General features: G+C 38.5%; 1 protein-coding gene and 1 long non-coding RNA gene across 2 annotated transcripts in view; one reads left to right on the top strand and one right to left on the bottom strand.

The window, feature by feature from the left end:
- Window positions 1–2,467: 2,467 nt before the first annotated feature.
- Window positions 2,468–6,071, bottom strand: LOC107674072 (uncharacterized). The gene is made up of 3 exons (XR_001632475.1): window positions 6,025–6,071; window positions 2,648–2,754; window positions 2,468–2,537 (listed from the first exon to the last, which is right to left on the bottom strand). It is a non-coding gene; the product is annotated as an uncharacterized LOC107674072 (long non-coding RNA).
- Window positions 5,204–19,884, top strand: part of LOC107674071 (rho GTPase-activating protein 5) — a 50,357-nt gene continuing 35,676 nt past the window's right edge. Inside the window, exons 1-3 of the mRNA XM_016467930.1 lie at window positions 5,204–5,462; window positions 7,530–11,419; window positions 11,778–11,931. Coding sequence (XP_016323416.1) covers window positions 7,703–11,419; window positions 11,778–11,931 — 3,871 coding nt within the window. The 5' untranslated portion in view covers window positions 5,204–5,462; window positions 7,530–7,702. The remainder of the gene's footprint in view (window positions 5,463–7,529; window positions 11,420–11,777; window positions 11,932–19,884) is intronic.

Raw genomic sequence — 19,884 nt, forward strand, 5'->3', positions numbered from 1 at the left:
TAAGATGTCATGTTTAATTCAGTATTGTGTGTTTCTTTGTAATTATTTGTGAAATTTACCAACAATTTCTGAGTGAAAACTGTTTTAAAGTAAATCCTATACCATTTTTTCAGTGCCCTCCAACTAATATGCACCTTTTATGAACCCTAAAGGTAAATTTTTTACACATTTGTCCCCTGTAATATATAGCTTGCAAAGTTGTTAATATGTTTATCTTTCCTATTTTATTTATTCAATAAATTGGGATTTTTTCCCCCAATTCTTCATGTGTCAGCTTAACTAAAGTAACAAAATAATTACCCACTGAAGTTCCTTTCTATAGGAAGCATGTACTTGAATTCAGAGATCTGTTAGTCTTACCCATTCAGCACTTATTTAATTTTAAAACCTAGCTAAGAACAGCATTTTTAAGCTCCAGGCTTTAAGATCAGAGAGATAATCTGACAATATTAAGAATGTGGCTGCATTTATTTGCATGATATCTCTCTCCTGAAGCCTTGTCTACAGTGACCCGGAAACCCAGGCCTTCCCACAATCCCAAGCGTGGATTCATAACCATGGCAATGTAGCTGTGCTGCTGCTCAGGGTACATAGCAGCAGCAGCTGGTTCCAATTGCATTGCAGCGCATGGGAACAGGAGGGGGGCTCCTGCTATATATGAGGTGCTTTAACTCTCTCGCATTGGTATTCTTTAAACTTTGGGAACATCTCTATAGGCAATATTAGCCGTATAAAACTATATTTTAGGTAGTAGTTTGAGAAGTTGAGCAGATATTTATTAAAAAAAAAAAAAAGAATGTGGGGAATACCATTTGTGTATCAAACATTTACCTAAGCATTTGGCTATTTTAGATTATGTTAAATTCATAGCGATGACTAGGCTTATCTTGCACAATCAGGCTCCACACAAAGGGTGTGGACACCAGGGCTTCTCAGCAAGACTCCAAGCACAGCTGACAGTGAATCTGCAGATCTGAGGGGTGTTGGAAGGAGATTTGGGTGTGGGGGGAAGGTAAATAATTCATGATGTAAAAGGCAAGATTTAAAGGAGGCATGGACAGACACAGCGAGGCCTGATTCTGAGTGTTTGATATCCACACGTTAGTGTTTTGTGGGCAGTAGCTGCAATGAGCATTAAGAACATTACTACTTTGCATACAGCCTGTGTTGGAGAAGTACAACCATTATAGAAAGTAATTTTGTTATATTACTATTGATAGCAAGACAACTTAAAAAAAAAACTGCATAAAAAAAAAACTTACAACAAAAATGAGAAATGTTGCCTTGTCAACTACCTTAAGTTTAAATTGAAATACTAAAATGACTAAAACTTAAATAATTCAAACTAAAGCTATAGTAATATTTAAAAATCAAAAAGTAATAAAAATGACAAAAGCACAAAACTGAATTACTAAAACTTAAAAACTCAAATGAAAACTCAAATAAAAACAAATATGAATAAATACTATAATAGTATATAAATAATACTAAAATAACAGTTTTGAATCTAGAATGACACAAAAACAGATAGGGCTTTTTATTGCAAACAGAGTTTCAATGGATGCTTTTCAAATGAACATCCTTAGAGGAAGTGATGGCTGCACATGGCTGATGGCAGTAACATTTGAATGTTAAATACAGACACAATCATGACACTGATGAAATTCACTTTCAGACTCAGGGTTTCAGAGCCATTGTTCAACAAATCAAATCAGATCTGGATAAAAGAGGCATACTGTAGTCAGACTATTTGATTTATGGTCAGAATTGACTAAGCACAGCCTCAGGGAATCTTGAAAAAAATAGTATCATGGTTTAAGCAGCACATGTTTTCAACATTGATAAGTTCTTGAGCAGCAAATCAGCATAGGGTGATTTCTGAAGGATTATGTGACACTGAAGACTGGAGTAATGATGCTGAAAATTCAGCTTTGCATCACAGGAATAAATATATATTTTTAAATATATTAAAATAGAAACATTTTAAATTGTAATATTTTTCACAATATTACAGTTTTACTGTATTTTTTATCAAATACATGCAGCCTTGATGAACAAAGGAGACTTCTCTCAAAAATATTAAAAATGTTACTGACCTTTCTGAACTTTTGAATAGTATGCGGTACGAAAATATGAAGTACGAAACATTTAGGAAAAACAAACATGATCCATTTGTTCTGTCTTGACCAATCATACAATATGTACTTTGAGCATTAGCATGACGATAATTTGAAGTAAAAATTCACTGTACAAAAAATTCAACCTTCTAAAAAATTTTTTTTCTTATTAATCAGCAGTGCCAAATTTACCTGCAGTGATAAGCTTAAATACATGTAAAGTTAATTTGATGAAAACTGATGTTGTTAACCACATGATGATGACAACATTTATTTTTACATGCAAAACAGCGATTTTAGACCCTAAGTGGTCAGATTTGCATTTACAAAAGAAGAAACTTGACATTTGTGTTGCATCCCGGGACAGGGAGTGGCTGGCCACTGACCACAGATAGGTGTTGCCTTGGGAACAGATGCTCTCTATAGACAATAGATTTGGTGAACGGAGAATTATTTTATGAAACAAAAGCACATCAAACACAAGAGAATCAGCGGCAGCGTGAGCACACCTCAGTGTGTGCGTGACCCACCTTCATTCCTTAGTCAGACCAACCCATGTATACTTCTGGTTAGTAGCAGGGGATCCTTCTGGCACAAGTGTACCATTTTAAAATCAAAGGGAATCATAAAAAAGAAACTGTTGAAAAAAGGAATCATAAATGTATAATAGTAAAGCAAGGTGTTTGTCTGTTAAGAATAAATTTTTTAGTTTATCTAAATTTAAATAAAGCTTGTAAGCACAAGTGAGGCTGTGCAAATTCAAAAGGTATGGGTCAGTTAATGTCAGTGCTGTTAACTCAAATGGTAAACAATGTACTATAAACATTGTCCTGGGTCCAAAAAACCAAACTGAATGTACTGCAGATGTTTGCTAAATTCACTGTAGCATACAATCTCTTGCTAAATGAACACTCGTGACTATCACTGACATGTTTTATTGATGATGTAAAGGTGTGACGAACTTGTTTAAGATAGAAGCTCTGGACTCAGAAAAGATTTTAAATTTAACTTTAGACTTTGTGCCAAATACATCCATAAGAATAGATAAAAACGGTGCAAACAGGATAAGACCAGCCTTCCTAATCTCTGTTTTTTTTTTCTGTCTTGTTGAAATAGCAGCTGAGCCTTCATACAAACAGACCTGGGCCCGTATTCACAAAACATCTTAAGGCTAAAAGTAGCTCGTAACTCGCCAATTTAGGAGAAAATCTTAAAAATAATGGGCGTGTCAGTCCTAAATTTAGGACTCCTAAATTTTTGATCTAAAAGTATTTCACAAAGCATTTTAGCACTAAAACCATAGCTCCTACATCTGTGAAACGTTAGGAGTAGTGAAGAGGACTCCTAAGTCACTAAGACCAAACCACAAACTATACCTAAAATGGCTGTTGCCGGCAATCTGCCTCGGAATGTAAACATTTTAGAAATACTTGACAATAATGAGCTTTTATAAAGCTATCACCTTCGGTTTTGAAGGTTATCCCAACTCCAAATGTTCCTTTGAGTATGTCCTTGTTTTCATTAACCAGTTGGTCAAGAAGTAATAGCTGTGCTTGTGTCCAGTTTGGTTTTCTTTTACATTTGCATGTCTTGCTATCAGCCATGATTATTCTACTATTTTTATTAAAAGGCTGTTTATATGCATATCCACTAATTATGAGAAGCATACATGTAAGAGGCTGACAATTAGCTGAAAACATACTTGTTTAATTAGTGACACTTAGCCTGCATTTTAAAATCTTATTTTTAATTTTTAAACCTTTATCTTTACTCTAAAATATTTCTATGAATAAATCTCTGACAGAGACTATCAGCCAATCACTGTGTGCATAGTTAGTAAGCATGCTGACATCATCCATAGCAACGAAGTCAACACCGCCCTTTCTCTTATCTTAAAGGGATACTCCACCCCAAAATGAAAATTTTGTCATTAATCACTTACCCCCATGTCGTTCCAAACACCTAAAAGTTTCGTTCGTCTTCGGAACACAATTTAAGATATTTTGGATGACAACGGGGAGGTTTGTGACTGTCCCATTGACTGCCAAGTAAATTACACTGTCAAGGTCCAGAAAAGTATGTAAGATATCGTCAGAATAGTCCATCAGTAGTTCAACTGTAACGTTATGAAGCGACGAGAATACTTTTTGTACGTGAAGAAAACAAAAATAACAACTTTATTCAACAATTCGTCTCCTCTGTTTCTCTCCGCATCGCCGTAGCGCCATTTTGGAGAATAACCACTGAATGCAAGCAGCGTATGCTATTCTGTGTCAGCCGTGACACAAGGATACATTTTCTGCGTGTATTTACGCTTTGTTTTGAACGAAAACAGCGCATCCGTGCAGCGCAGCTGACACAGAAGAGTGTACGCTGCTTGCATTCAGTGGATATTCTCCAAATCTCTCTATTCCTTAGTAAAAGTTTGTCTCAGGAGCTTTGTGAATAAGTTTTAAGAGAAAACTCTTAGCTAAAAACTTTTACTGCTATTTAGGAGAACTCTTAGTGGTAAGATAAACTGTTTTGTAAATATGGGCCCAGGGCAATGGAGCTTTTTCTTCCAGCTTTAAACAACTATACATTTATTAAAAATATCACTTAGGCTATTAAAAAAGTCTGTGACTTATTTTAAAACATACATAATCTGTAAATTGTAGGCTACTATTTGAGAATAAAATATATATGTGAATTAGCCTAATTAAGAATTAAAAAAATCACAAGAGAAAAGTCCAAATAAATAAAACAACCTAAAACTCTACCTGCAACCTCGGAGCAAAAGGTTAATGCAATTTCCATTGGTAAATCTCAATCCAAAAGGCTACTACAACCACATGTAAATATATACAACTACATACAGCTTAATAACAGACAGACAGACAGACAACCAGATAGATAGATAGATAGTGTTAATACAAATCGATGCCTCTTTAACAGTTTATTACTTGATTTTTGCTATAGCATAGATCAAATTTAGATATCAAAAATAAGAAAGTACTATTAACCTACACGATCATGAGAGGCAATCGTGAGGGTGCGTCGTGCCCCCGCGGTGAGCGGAATGGAAAAGTTAGTGTGGAGAGAGTGAGTGAGAGCCGGATCTATCCGTCGCCATTACTGACTGGAATGAGAGGGGAGGGGATACCTCTCCGATTACACGCATACCACTCTTACTGCTAGAAAACACTGTAAACAACCACTTTGGGGGAATTTCGCCGATTATTCCAACCACTCAAAGGAAACGCGACAAAACTGGAATTTGTTTCGGCGTCCAATCTGTGGAAATTAAAGGAAATAGTTGGAATGCCTCCTATCTGTGGTGTCGGGAGCTGGGAGCGACCATGTTAGGTAGGGGAATGTACACGGAGTATGTGACTTTCTAGTACGCTTTTTGTCGTTTGCCTTACTGAATTTGGTTTAATGTATGATTTATTTCCATGTCTAAGCGATAGTTGTGTAGCTTTATGTAAATGCACAGATTTGTCTGTCTCGCCTACAGTGCGCTGTGTCGGTGTCACACTTAACTAGCCCTGGCTAACTGGGAAGCTAGCAAGCAAAGGAAGCATCTAATGCCTAGTAAGAGGCAAGGCCCGTGTCGATGCGAATACAAATAAGCATATTAACACATACTAAACGGATCTAAATCGCCGTGTTATTTAATGCAACAAGCGCGTCTGCGTAATTGATTTGCTGTGATAAAACTATTCAGATGTGAAATCCAATTCCTGGGATTGAAATGCAGTGGACGCTTTTGGGTTGAGGTGTTTCGAAGTAAATTATACACTAATTCTTCGCAACGTGGAACCCAAATTCAGTTTGCTGTCATAGCAATCATTGCGGATAATTCACTCGACTAGTTGTGGGAATCGTCGAGTGCCCGTAACAATAGCGCTTCTGCCCGCGTTCTCACCTTCAGCAGATGTTTCTGTCTGCTTTACATCCTCGCTTGAGAAACACATCCCGCCGTCGTTAAGAAACGCGCCTCGACATTGATGTCCTGTGTTTCCGTGAGGTCCTTTCGTTGATATCCCATAAATGAGGTGGTTATGACATTCTCAGCATAAAGGCATAATTCGGCCAAAATGACATTTCTGTCATCATTTTCTCCAGGGTTCCCACGGTCATGGAATAACTGTAAATATGTGAGACTGAGAATGTTAAGTTTTTTCCAGACCCGAAAATTACAAGGCAATCTTAAAAGTCATAGACATTTTTAAAGAGAATATGCATATTTCTGGTTATGTTGAGTTTTACGATATTTCATCAATTAGGTATTGATTTTGTGTGGAGTGAGACTATTCGTGAGCTTGCTGTTCTTTTGAGTCGGTTCTTTTCAATGAATCGATCAAACTGGTTCAGAAAATGGTTTGAAAGCACATCTAAATGTCCTTATCCAGTCATAATAAATGACTGAAAAAGACGGGAATGTATTGATCAAAAACACGTATGATTTTTCTTCTTCTTCTGTGGAACAAAGAAAGGCAGCTTCAGTTATCACTTAGTTTCGTTATGTGAAATTTATGTGAAAACAGATGCAATAAAAAAAGTGACTCCGGCTGCCATTCTGGCAAAGATCTTCTTTTGTGTTCCACTGAAGAAAGAAAGTCATACAGGTTTGGAACGACATGAGGATGAGTAAACAATGACATAATTTTCACAAATGTGAATCTTTTAAAGAGGAGGCTTTACACTTTTCCCAGGCTTTACACTGCCAAATATTGAGTACAGTAGAGGCCTATTTAAAAGTGTTTCTAGTTATGCTGTCAGTGCCAACGCTGAATTGAATTGCATTTATAAAATATTTTCTTGCAGTTGTTTTGTTTATCATAAACAGAATGCTCTTGAGCATAAAGTAGCTGATTTGCTGCCTTATTTATACTGACAGATGCATTTATTTGTTCGCACAAATCTTATCACTGCTGAGGACAAGCATAGCGTGCATATTTTCTAAAAACACTGGAGTACATGCTGTAAATGTATATTACAGCAAAAGAGCTTGTCAGTGTCAGTACTCCTACTTATATTATGATCAACGAATGAGTTGAAGATGTGTCAGATGTGGATCATTGTGAAATTTTGGGATATATTTGTACCCTGAGCAGTTGTGGTTGTGTTTGAAGATTTTAAATATAAAAAAACAAATAAAATATAAAAAACATAAAATACATCGGCAGTAATATTATCATTATAAACATTACTGTCAAACTTGAAGTTTTAGATATCCGCGCAACGATGCATACAGTTATGTTGTGTATTGCGAATCATAATTTTTTTTATTGTACTTGTTTGTTTTGTATTGTGATTGTGCCTGTTTTGTCATCAGATTTATTAAATTCAGAATGATAAATGAGTGATTGGCTACTGAAAACTTTACAGTTTGTTATTGTTGACTAATTTAATATTTGTATGTTGCAGGAAGGTGATAGGAGAGGAAAGAGCAGTTGTCTGGGACAGATGATCAAGATTAAAGCTACATTGGCTCATGCAAAGTGAGAAATGTAAATGCGCCTGCACTAGCAAATGGAAGTACGTGCTTGCCTGGCCGGCATACTTTGCTTAGCATAAAAAGCAATGAGAGGGGCAATATAATGGCCAAGAATAAGGAGCCCCGTCCGACATATGCTGTCAGTGTCGTCGGACTCTCAGGCACTGAGAAAGAGAAGGGCAACTGCGGCGTAGGTAAATCCTGCCTATGCAACAGATATGTGCACCCCACTGCAGACTGCTATTACTCGGAGCACACTTCTGTGTTGAGCACAATTGACTTTGGAGGGCGCGTGGTGAATAACGATCATTTCTTATACTGGGGTGAAGTGTTACATCGTGGGGATGATGGCCTCGAGTGTCGAATCCAGGTCATTGAGCAGACTGAGTTCATTGATGACCAAACCTTCTTGCCTCATCGGAGCACAAACCTGCAGCCTTACACGAAACGGGCTGCAAATACGAAGCTTCAGTCTGCTGAGAAGCTGATGTACATTTGCACAGACCAGCTTGGGTTGGAACAGGATTTTGATCAGAAGCAGATGCCTGATGGCAAGCTCAACATCGATGGCTTTGTGTTGTGTTTAGATGTAAGCAAAGGATGCAATAGGAAATTCGACGACCAGATGAAATTTGTCCACAGCCTTTATTCTCAAATTTCCAAGACGAAAAAACCCATAATCATCGCAGCAACAAAATGTGACGAGTGTGTCGAGCAATACCTGAGGGAGGTGCAGACGTTTGTTACAGGTAAAAAGAATCTCATGTTGGTGGAAACATCAGCTCGAGCGTCTGTGAACGTGGAACTCTGTTTCAATGCTCTGATACAGCAGATGGACAAAACCAGAGGAAAACCCAAAATCATCTCTTTTTTGGAAGCGTACAAATCCCAGAGACAATTAGTAGCTTCAGTTTCAGACAAGTTTGAAAAGCTCATCGTTCAAACTGTCCGAGATTATCACACGAGCTGGAAAATTTTGAGCAATAAGTTGAAAAGCCACCCAGACTATGAAGAGTACATCAACTTAGAAGGAACCAAAAAGGCTAGGAACACCTTTTCGAAGCACATAGAACAGCTGAGACAAGAGCATATCAAGAGGCGGCGTGAGGATTATTTTACTAGTCTGCCAAAAATTCTTAATAAGTTGCTGAACAACCTGGAGGAAATTGAGACGCTGAGTTGGACTGAGGCTCAGAGCCTTATGAAGAGCAGGCCTGAGTTTCAATACTGTTTCATTGAGTTAGAACAAACGCCATGGTATGAGACAGACCACCTCGATAAAACCGACGACAGAAGAGTGCCCTTCGATATCCTCAAAACCATGGAAGGAGAGAGGATTTATAAAAACCACGTACAGCATTTGGTATCTGAGAAGAGGCGTTTGGAGATGAAGGAGAAATTCAAGAAGACACTGGAGCGAGTGCATTTCATTAGCCCCGGCCAAGTGTGGGAAGAGGTCATGTGCTTTGTCATGGAGGACGAGGCGTACAAGTACATCACCGAATCAGATCGCAGGGATGTTTACAGTCGGCATCAGCAGGAAATAGTTGAAAGGGCCAAAGAGGAGTTTCAGGAAATGCTTTTTGAGCATGCAGAGCTGTTCTATGACCTCGATTTGAACGCGACCCCGAGCTGTGACAAGATGAGTGAGATTCATGCTGTACTTAACGAGGAACCTAGATACAGAGCTCTCCAGAAACTCGCCACTGACAGGGAGTCACTTTTACTGAAACACATCGGGTTTGTCTATCACCCCACAAAGGAAACGTGCCTCAGCGGCACGGCTTGCATCGATCTCAAAGTCGAGCAAGTCCTCGCCAACAGGCTAGTTCAGCTGGATCACGGCCGCTCGAATATCTACTACAACCGTGCCAACATTGATAAGGTTAACTTGTGTCTCGTGGGCAGAGAAGGATTGGCGCAGGAGCTCGCAAATGAAATCCGAGCTCAGTCCACTGATGATGAATACAGCCTTGATGGGAAAATCTATGAATTAGACCTTTTGCCTGTGGATGTCAATTCCGGCATGCTTTTGAACCATTCCTGGATATCGACTTTCAAGCCCCATGGGTTCTTTTGTGTCTTCAGCTCTATAGAGTCGCTTAATTACATCGGTGACCGCGTAAGCCGGATCCGAGCTGAGATTGCCCAGAGCAGAAGGGATAGGTATAGCCAGCCAGTGCCATTCATTCTCATTCTAGCAAATCAGCGCGATAGTGTTTGCAAAAACATGCCTATTTTGAGGCATCAGGGCCAACAGCTTGCAAATAAGCTACAGTGTACTTTTGTAGATATACCCTCCAGCACTTTTCCCAGAAAGTTTAATGAGTCTCAGATAAAACAGGCCCTCAGAGCAGTGTTGGAGGGATTGAAGCACAATTTCGACATGATGAACCCCATGCCCTCCATTAAGGATCTGTCTGAGACAGATTTGCGGATAGTCATGTGTGCCATGTGTGGAGATCCGTTCAGCGTGGATCTCATTCTCTCACCATTCTTGGACTCACATTCCTGTAGCGCCGGACAGCCCGGGCAGTGCAACACATTGATCCTTGACAAAATCATCGGCGACAGCCGCAGACGCATACAGGTCACTGTGCTCTCCTACCACTCCTCCATTGGAATCAGAAAGGACGAATTGGTGCATGGGTACATTCTTGTTTACTCAGCAAAACGAAAGTCTTCCATGGCTATGCTGAGGGCGTTCCTGGCCGAAGTCCAGGATGTCATTCCAGTTCAACTGGTGGCCATTACGGACAGCCAAGCAGACTTCTTCGAGAATGAGGCAATAAAAGAGCTGATGACTGAAGGGGAGCACATTGCCACGGAAATTACGGCTAAGTTTACCGCTCTCTACTCCTTGTCCCAGTATCACAGACAGACGGAAGTTTTCACGCCATTTTTCAATGAGGTCCTCGAGAAGAAGAGCAACATTGAAAGCTCCTTCATGTTCGACAACAGCAGGGATGGAACAGGCACCGGGGAAGACGTCTTCCCGCAATCACCTCATAGCCATTCGCCTGCCTACCAATATTACCCTGACTCCGAGGATGATGGGGAGGGGCCGCCACCTTACAGCCCGATAGGCGATGATGTGCAGCTGCTGCCCAATCCTAGTGAACGGAAGTATAGAATCGACCTGGAAGGAAACGAGTACCCAGTTCACAGCACACCTGTTGGTGATCATGAGCATAACCACAAAGTGCCTCCTCCGGTTAAACCCAAGCCCAATGTGCTGCCCAAACCCAACGTTAAGAAGCTGGACCCCAACCTTCTGAGGACCATTGAAGCTGGAATGAAGACCTCCCGGTGGACACGAGGTCCAATGATGGGTAACGGCGATGACCTTGAAGCATCCGATAACTATGCAGAGCCGGCCGACACTCTTCTCAAATCAAAAGGCTTCAGTGATGACATCTATGCCGTACCGGAAGACGCACACAGCAGATCTGGCAGGATCCGCAATTCGTTCGGCGGACTCGCTTTGCACGGGGATGAGGAGAATGGCTTTGACTCCATGTCTAAGTCTCAGGGTGGCAGAAGGCCTTCTAAGTACAAACATCGTTCCAAGATCCTCTTCAGCAAGACAAAAGCTTATCATAGACGAGTGCATTCAGATGTCAGTGATGATGAGTCGGGGCCTGCAACGCAGAAGAAGAAGAAAGGAAGGGGCAACCGAGGAAGTGAAGAAGATCCACTTCTCTCACCAGTGGATCCTTGGAAAGGAGGGATAGACAATCCAGCCATCACATCGGACCCAGAGCAGGATGATAAGAAAATGAAGAAAAAGAAACCACCAAAGACCAAGGAACCCAAAAAGGTAAGCTACTACTTTTCAATTACCTAGGAAAATCTAAAGTTAGTTCAGTAGTTTAATACCACAGTTAAATCTTTAGCAAATCTCAAAATGAATATTAATTTTTCATACTCTAAACTATTTTGTGATGTCTAAATTCAGTTTAAAATGATACATTTTAGTTTTTAGTTATTTTTAAAATTTTAGAATTTTAATATCATTGTTTGCCAGAATTTTAGTATCTGTGCATCCTTTAAAAGATTGTCCACAAGATTTTATGTTGTTTCTAAGAGCATGAGAAGATGATTATTGCAGCAGACAGAATGAAATGTGATTGTCATCATTGTATCATAGTATGTAATGTCATTTTTTTTCTTAACAGACAAAGTCAACAAAGACCACAAAGCCATTGTACCCACCAACTCGAAGAAATTGGGAAAGCAACTATTTTGGGGTGCCTCTTCAGAACTTGGTCACACCTGATAGGCCCATACCTTTGTTCATTGAGAAGTGTGTTGACTACATTGAGCGCACAGGTAAGTTTCCTGGTTTTCTAAAGCTGATTAACTAAATAGCATCTGAAAATGTGGAACCGCTTGTCTCAGTTCTGTGGTTAGAGGCTGTTTGACAATTGAATCTTTCTTGTGTGAGTTTACTAGCATAAACTGATTTATGTTCGTTTAGTAGGTTGCTGTTTTAGGAACATTTGGAAACAATTTGTCTTTCCTGGTCCTGAGATACTTTACTGAAAATTGTACATTTGTGCATTTCACATTGCTTAATTTGTGAGTCTGATACAGTCCATATGTTAAAGCACAGGAAATTCTGCATGCGGTTCAAATACCATCAATGAGTAAATGAATGAAATCCATTACTCTGAGGTAATAAATTCTGACACAACAGGAAGTTGACGGGCAGGGGAGGAGGGAAGTCCGTCTAGTAAATGATTGAATGGATTTTTATGGCACGTGTTATGATGATCTAATTTTTCCCAGAGCACTTTGTTCAGTTAGATTGTGGTTTGCATTTTCATGGACTCTGCAAGTGCTATGTGTAAACACTGAGGCCCATCACATATTGCAGCCACGGAGTGGGTTAACATCATTTCAGGACATGCTGGCCATATTTGGACTCGAACAAAGTCCGCTTCATATGCTTAAAGCATTGATAGAGGCTCTTTAACTGTGCCTGTTTGTTTGGTTACAACATGCCCTTCTGTAGCTTGTTCTGTAACTGTGTTCAATGGAAACTCTGACTAACATGGCTGTCAATAAGCCCAGCGGACCCATAATATAGCTTGAGGTTTCATTAGCGACTAGGTGACACCCACATACCGCTGTTCAGGTTGGTTGTGGCTGTAGATCAGTGAAACTCATGCATGGATGACATGCACTGATGTGGTTTCTTAAGGAAATTATTAAGCTGCAGTTTGTGGTTTTTATGGTGTGTACTGGAAGTGGGCAAAGTGTCTGTGGTGAGCATAATACTAGGCCAATTTGCTGGTTAAATTGGTTTTGCTTTGTGAATGTGTGGCCGTACACACATGAAGCCTATACGTGATGATCCGAAACACTTTTTTGCTGATCTCACGTTTAGATCTCACATAGTGCTGTGTCCACATTTAATGTGCAGGACGATTGATTTTGTTGGTAAGTGGCTTGATTCTGTTTGTGACATGCAGGTTTGTAGACCATAGGGAAACATTTACCTTTATAAATTAGGTGTAATTTATGGGGAGACATGATATTAAAATAAAAAAAAATTCTGTTTTCATGTCGCTGATGAAAAATAGATGATATTGAAATTTTACAAAATGTTGTCTAAAAAATAAAACTAAAAACTAAAATAATGCATTTTAAAGGCTACATGTGAATTTAGGCATCAAGACGTACAATATTACAATTATTTATTTAATTAATATTTCATATTAATTTTGAGATTTTCTACTTCAGGAGTGCGCAATATTAAAATTTTACAGATAATCTGATTCGTTATTCTCATGTTAACAGATCGATAACAGATAAATGGACAATGTTAAAATTGTATGCAGTTTTGTTTTAAAAACAAAAAACAAGACTGAAAATTAAAATCAGGCTACAAGTTAATTTATTTAACATTATAATGAACAGTAAAAAAAAATAATTTGTTATTTAATGTATTTTTTAAGATGATTTTTACCTGTAAGTGATTGTTTGTTGATGAAAGGTAAATGTAAAAATAGGGGCAATGAGCATGAATAATATCCAATAACATCTGATAAATATCCAATATTGACCAGTACCGCTACATTTAAAAAATATAAAAAATATAAGGTAAATGTTCAATATTAGTAGTCAATATTAATATTTATTATATTTGTACTATCCCTTTAAAATCAAGCCATTGTATTGACCGTGGCTAAATCTGGGCTTTTTTGGTTCCTGTGGAACAGGACGAGATGGCACAATGTGCCCATGGCTGCGTCTGAGCATCACAGGGCTCTGTTTAAGAGCTTTTTGAAAGCATCTTGCCTCAAAGAGCTGTGCAGATGAAAAGGTTCATCAAACACCCTGCCCCCCAAGCCAAACTCCCTCCCATTTATGCCCCTCTATCTCGCTCTGTACTGCGTTGTGAAACCCAGAGGAAATGATAATACTTGACTCTCTTTTTCTCTGTGGTCAAGAACAAGTAGTCCAACAATCCACTCCTCCAAACATTGTGTATGCACACACACAGTCCTTTATTTCTTGCGGCCCATCCATTCTGAAAACCAAGACCCTGTGGCATTAAAAACTGTACAGAGAAAATGGACTTTATGGATGTTTCCTAATTGACTTTCATGGCTCATTTAGGCCTGGATGCTTCATTTATCCATCAGAAGAGTAACCCCATTATCATTTTCTCCTTGCAGGGCATTGCAGTAAAAACCCCTTCTGTGTAAAACGTTATGGATGTTTAGGTATTTTTTTGAGACTTTAACTATGAATTAAACCATAAACTTAACAGACTCTTAGGAAGTATGATCAGAAAAAAACCATTGCATAAGTTCCCAGAAAATATTTCCAAAACTTGATTAGGACTATCACATTCATTAGGCCTACGTGAGTGATTAAATGAGCTGACCACAGTGCACAATCTTTGTATTTTACTGTGACATGCTTCTATCCAAATGAAGGAATTTTATGCCAGTTTTGGAAATGTTGCAACAAATAGGATGCAAATTAGGTGCGTTTTAGTTGACTTGATGTGTTCCTTACGGGTGCAGTGGTGCGTTAAACAGCTCTGTGGAAAGGAGGTAATTTGCAGACAGTTCTTTCTTGTTTAATTTTGTATGTTTGAATTGTTTAAAATGGTTGTGCAATACAGTTGGAACATTAGCTAATTATTCATACAACAAAGCATTTCCTGGAAATATTCAATGTTAATGTTGCAACATTTCGTGAAGTGACATGACCTGTGGCCAAGTATGGTGTCCCATACTTGGAATTTGTGCTCTGCATTTAACCTATCCAAGTGCACACACACAGCAGTGAGTAGTGAACAAACACACACACACTGTGAACACACACCTAGAGCAGTGAGCAGCCATTTTTGCTGTGGTTCCCGGGGAACAGTTGGTGGTTCAGTTCCTTGCTCAAGGGTCTCACCTCAGTCGTGGTATTGAAGGTGGATGAGAGTGCTGCACATTCACTCCCCCCACCTACAATCCCTGGTGAACCCACAACCTTTGGGTCCGACTCTCTAACCATTAGGCCACAACTGCCCCAATTAGGCCACGACTGCCCAGTAAATGCAGTAAATCCTTTTGCATGTAAATATTCCCAATACAGTTAGTTGTTTAGTAATATTCCAGTTAGTTAATATTTCAACTAATGTGTTGGAATATTAACTAATTATTTATACAACAAAGCATTTGCTAGACAAATTTGAATGTTTAACTAATTGGAATCAGAATCTTAATATCCAAGTATTTAAATTTGGAACGTTTATTATCTATTTAAACAACAATAAATTCCTGCAAATATTTGAATGTTAATTATTAGAATTATACTGTTTATATCAAACTAACTGGAATTGGAATATTAACTTATTTGTATTTGCAAGTATTTGCAAGAAATATTTTAATATTAACTAATTGGATTTGGAGTATTAATATCCATCTATTTGGAGTTGGAATGTTGAATAATTACTTATACAACAAAGCATTTCCTGAAAGAATATTGGGATATTAATTTAATTGGAATTAGAATTATTTATTTGCTACCCATAGGTCTGCAAAATAGTTTTAGCTGGAGCTGTTTTATTTTGTATGAAACATCACAACCCATGTTTCAGTTCAATTGACATTGCTTTGCCAGCATCATTTGATCAGCTGCCGTTGAAATCCAAAACATGGACTCAGGGTTAGTTGCAAAGCCAAACACAAAGACTTCCCTGTGGGCACATTTTGGTCTTGACTCAAATGGAAAGGGAAAGCCCAATAACGCGGATGGGCCGCCTTTGCAGTGAAGCGGTGGCAGTTAAATGCACCAAGACCATAGAATGGCAGTTGCAGTTGCTCCCCAGCAGTAGGCTAATACAGAAGCTTCTGGCCCAAGTTTGCAATATGAAATGCTGCAAAAGCTTGACAAGCAGTATGAATTGCCAGGAAAATCTCAAAAATTGCATTTCCCGGCCTATATAGCCAAATGAAAGATGTCAAGGTTTAAAGAACCTGACTTGGCCAATACATGTGTGATCTAGCGCAGATGTTGCCCCATACGCGAGCTTAACAATACATTACCTCACCAATGACTGGATGCTACCAAGTGTGAAATAAGATATGTACCAGAGAAGCTCATAGCTGAATGGCTTCAGCTTTGGCAGACTGGGTATTAGATTAGCAGAAAATGTCCTGCATAAGCACGAATAGCCGACAGTTCTTAGCCGGACGTGCGGAACTGCTTTGATGAATGAAGAAAAAGGCATAGTGTTAAGCGAGAGTATTTGCACTACAATTAATCAGCTGACTAATATTTTATGATCGCGACAGCGCTAGGCTGAAAGGGTGAAGTGAAGTGACATGTGGCCAAGTATGGTGACCCATACTAGGAATTAGTGCTCTGCATTTATCCCATCCAAAGTGCACACACACAGCAGTGAACACACACACACCGTGAACACACACCCGGAGCAGTGGGCAGCCATTTATGCTGCGGCGCCCGGGGAGCAGTTGGGGGTTCGGTGCCTTGCTCAAGGGCACCTCAGTCGTGGTATTGAAGGTGGAAGAGAGCGCTGTACATTCACTCCCCCCACCTACAATCCCTGCCGGTACGAGACTCAAACCTGCAACCTTTGGGTTACAAGTCTGATTCTCTAACCATTAGGCCATGACTTCCCCAAGTCACTTCCCCTGCGGGCCATCAGCAGGTCATAAGTGTGTTTACAGACAATCTCTAAAGCATCATTCTGCAGCGTTGGACTGTTTTCCAACAACTCTTAATGGATTGTGACAGGGAATGGGACAAGATTATAATATCGCGATATGAAAAAACGCGATTTTTCAATCGCAGAGGCTGCGATTACACTCGGTCACGTGACACGCGAGAGTGAAGAGGTGTGTTCGACTTGAAGATCGATCGGTGTATGACATCAAAGTACGGTGAGAGAAAGCATAAGGAGACGTCTGCTCTCTTATAGCTCTCGCAGTACTTTGTTGACACACACCCATCGGTCTAAGCAGTGCTGCTTCAAGTCGAGCGCGGGCCATCAGCAGAAAAAGAAAAGAAAAAGAAAAAGAAAAGAAATAAAACGGTTAACAGCCAAAGGACGTAACTTAGATGGGAGATGGATCGGTTTGTGAAAGGGAAGAGAAAAGTCATAGATGAAGTCGCACAGACCCAGGCAGGTGCTGGCCATTCAAAAGCTAAATGCAGAAAATATGACGTGTGTCTATACAGTCTATGTACTGGACACTACAGATGTTGCGTCGCGCCGCAACAGCTCTAAACTGGACGCGGCAAAGCGACCGTAGCAAATCAGATTTTTTTTATAGGATTAAAGGGGGGCGCGACAAAAAAAGTTTGAGAACCACTGGTCTAAAGTTAACAGACCGTGATTAGTGCAGTCCCAAGGTCTATGTTTTAGTTTATTTAATTATGATGATACTATATACTGCACTTTGTGAATACTGCGGTTTGAATAGCAGCCCAAAAAGTGCCTTTCACACATGCATCACCTTGTATTTCTGGAGTCAGAAATGAGTAGTAGATTGCAGCCTGCATGTGTCTATGGCTGTGTTTCAAAACCCAGTGAGCTGCCTAGTTAGACATCAAACATACAGCTATAGGTTTTAGGCTAGGTCTTTGGCCGCAATCTTTGTACATCTCAATGCATCCGCATTGGCGACCAGGTCACAAAAGCAAGATGCTGTGCATTTCCAAGGATACTGTTGTAATGATGCACTATTTAAAGTGACTCTTTGGTGAAAAAGCAGGAGTCAGCCTTTTCACGAGTCTTTAGCCCTTTAGCCCTGCTTTTCAATACGGTGCAGCTTCCTCTCAGCCATAGGGATTACTTAACTCAGTAGGGAATAATTGCCATGGCCTATTTCTGCGGTTTGAGACCTAGTGCTGCAGAGTATCAGATCTCAACATGATGCATTGTATTTTAAATGAGGAAGTAGCTCAATCTTAGATTTAGCTACCATGGTACTATAGTATAGTTATTTCAGATATTGTTGCTGAAAAATCACCATAGAAATCATTTAATTTGTGATTTAATAATGTAATTTAAATTGTTTATTATTTTTATTCATTGGACACTGTAAATCTGTAATTTTAGTTAGTTTCTTGTTTTGATGAGAGTGGTGGCTAATAAAAAGTTATTTTTGTAGTATATTGGTGAAAACTGAGATTACTCTGGCATATCTTTTTGTTAGTTTGTTATAATCATTAGGCTAATGTTATGTTTTTGTGCGCTTTGATTTTTCTGACTTATTTCAAAATTTGATATATATATATATATATAATATATATATATATATATATACACACACACACGTCAGGCTTTACAGCATTTAAGGACTAATTTTCTGAAATGCAACAATTCTTGAACCTTTAGATAAAATTGACAAAAAAAATCTAAAAAATGTTTAAAAAATATATTTTTTGTTTAGTATAATATTTAATACATCCTGCTTTATGGATCATATAAAATGATATATTGAGAGTATTTAGCTCATGCTCGAGGAGGAAAAAACACCTAAATTTGATTCAAAGGCAAGTAATTGATCGAAATTAAGCATTTGGTGCAGCTGATATTTATGTGGCCAAAAGTAAGATAAAATTCTGTTTGTAATGTAAATCATTGATCTTTTTATAACTGTATAGCAGACTACTTGCATAAAATGCATACAAATATTGGTTGTCACTCTATAGCTATATTAGGGCTGGACGATATGGCCAAAATTGATATCACGATATATTTCTTAATTTCGGTCGATACGGTATAATTCCGATATCGATATGAACACTATTTATCTGAAATAGAAATCTTTTGTAACATTATAAATGCCTTTATCATCACTTTTGATCAATTTTAAGCATCCTTGCTAAATAAAAGTATTAATTTCTATAATATCTTTCCCCAAAAAATAATAAAAATTATACTGATTGGAATAGTGTATAATGTTACAAAAGCTTTTTATTTCAGATAAATGCTGATCTTTGGATCTTTCTATTCATCAAATAATCTATCTCCCATTAATATGTCTTTGCAAGGTGGTATTTAAATACTTTTTTGATCAAAGCTCTGTTGTTTTTATTGTGGGAGGCAAAACATAATACAGTGAAGATTGAGAGATACAAATAAACTTTATGCTTGAGTCCAGTAAGTGTTTATCTTGAAATATTGCTTACAATATAAAGGTTATTCTTATGTTTACTTTATGAAAATCAGTTTCAGAACAAAAAGTACCATGACCCGAAGGGGAGCATCTTTGACATTATACTTAAAGTCTTTTTACTTGCTAGAAAAAACTATAAACTATTAATCAGATTACAGTAGGTGTGTAGAAGATTGTGTACAACAGGTTTTTCAGCAAAGTTTTGATCATGTCGATAAGGCCTGAAATTTGTGTATCAAATATGATACAGCAGGATTTACAGGGTTAGGTGTCATAAATCTGAACTGACAACATTAAGTGCAGTTGCAGGAAATGTGGGATTTTCAGGTGATTTGCAGTTTGCCCCATTTCATTGTAATGTAGGTTGCTTTATCCATTGCATTGTGTTTAGGTTAATCCACAGATACAAACCACACCTTACATTAACATTTGTATTACGTACCTTAACTTACCACCTTGCTCTGTTCTTACAAGCACAGATTTTCATCAATCTGAATAAAATCATTCACCCCCCTTTAAAATAAACTCATTTTGTTGCTTTGCAGCCTGAAATAAAGACAGTCACAATTTTTGTTTTATCCAGCTGTATTTACTCAGTGCAATTTATAACATTCAAGTGAAAGAT

The sequence above is a fragment of the Sinocyclocheilus anshuiensis genome, unplaced genomic scaffold, assembly GCF_001515605.1.
Source record: "Sinocyclocheilus anshuiensis isolate Anshui unplaced genomic scaffold, SAMN03320099.WGS_v1.1 scaffold544, whole genome shotgun sequence".
NCBI lineage: Eukaryota > Metazoa > Chordata > Actinopteri > Cypriniformes > Cyprinidae > Sinocyclocheilus > Sinocyclocheilus anshuiensis.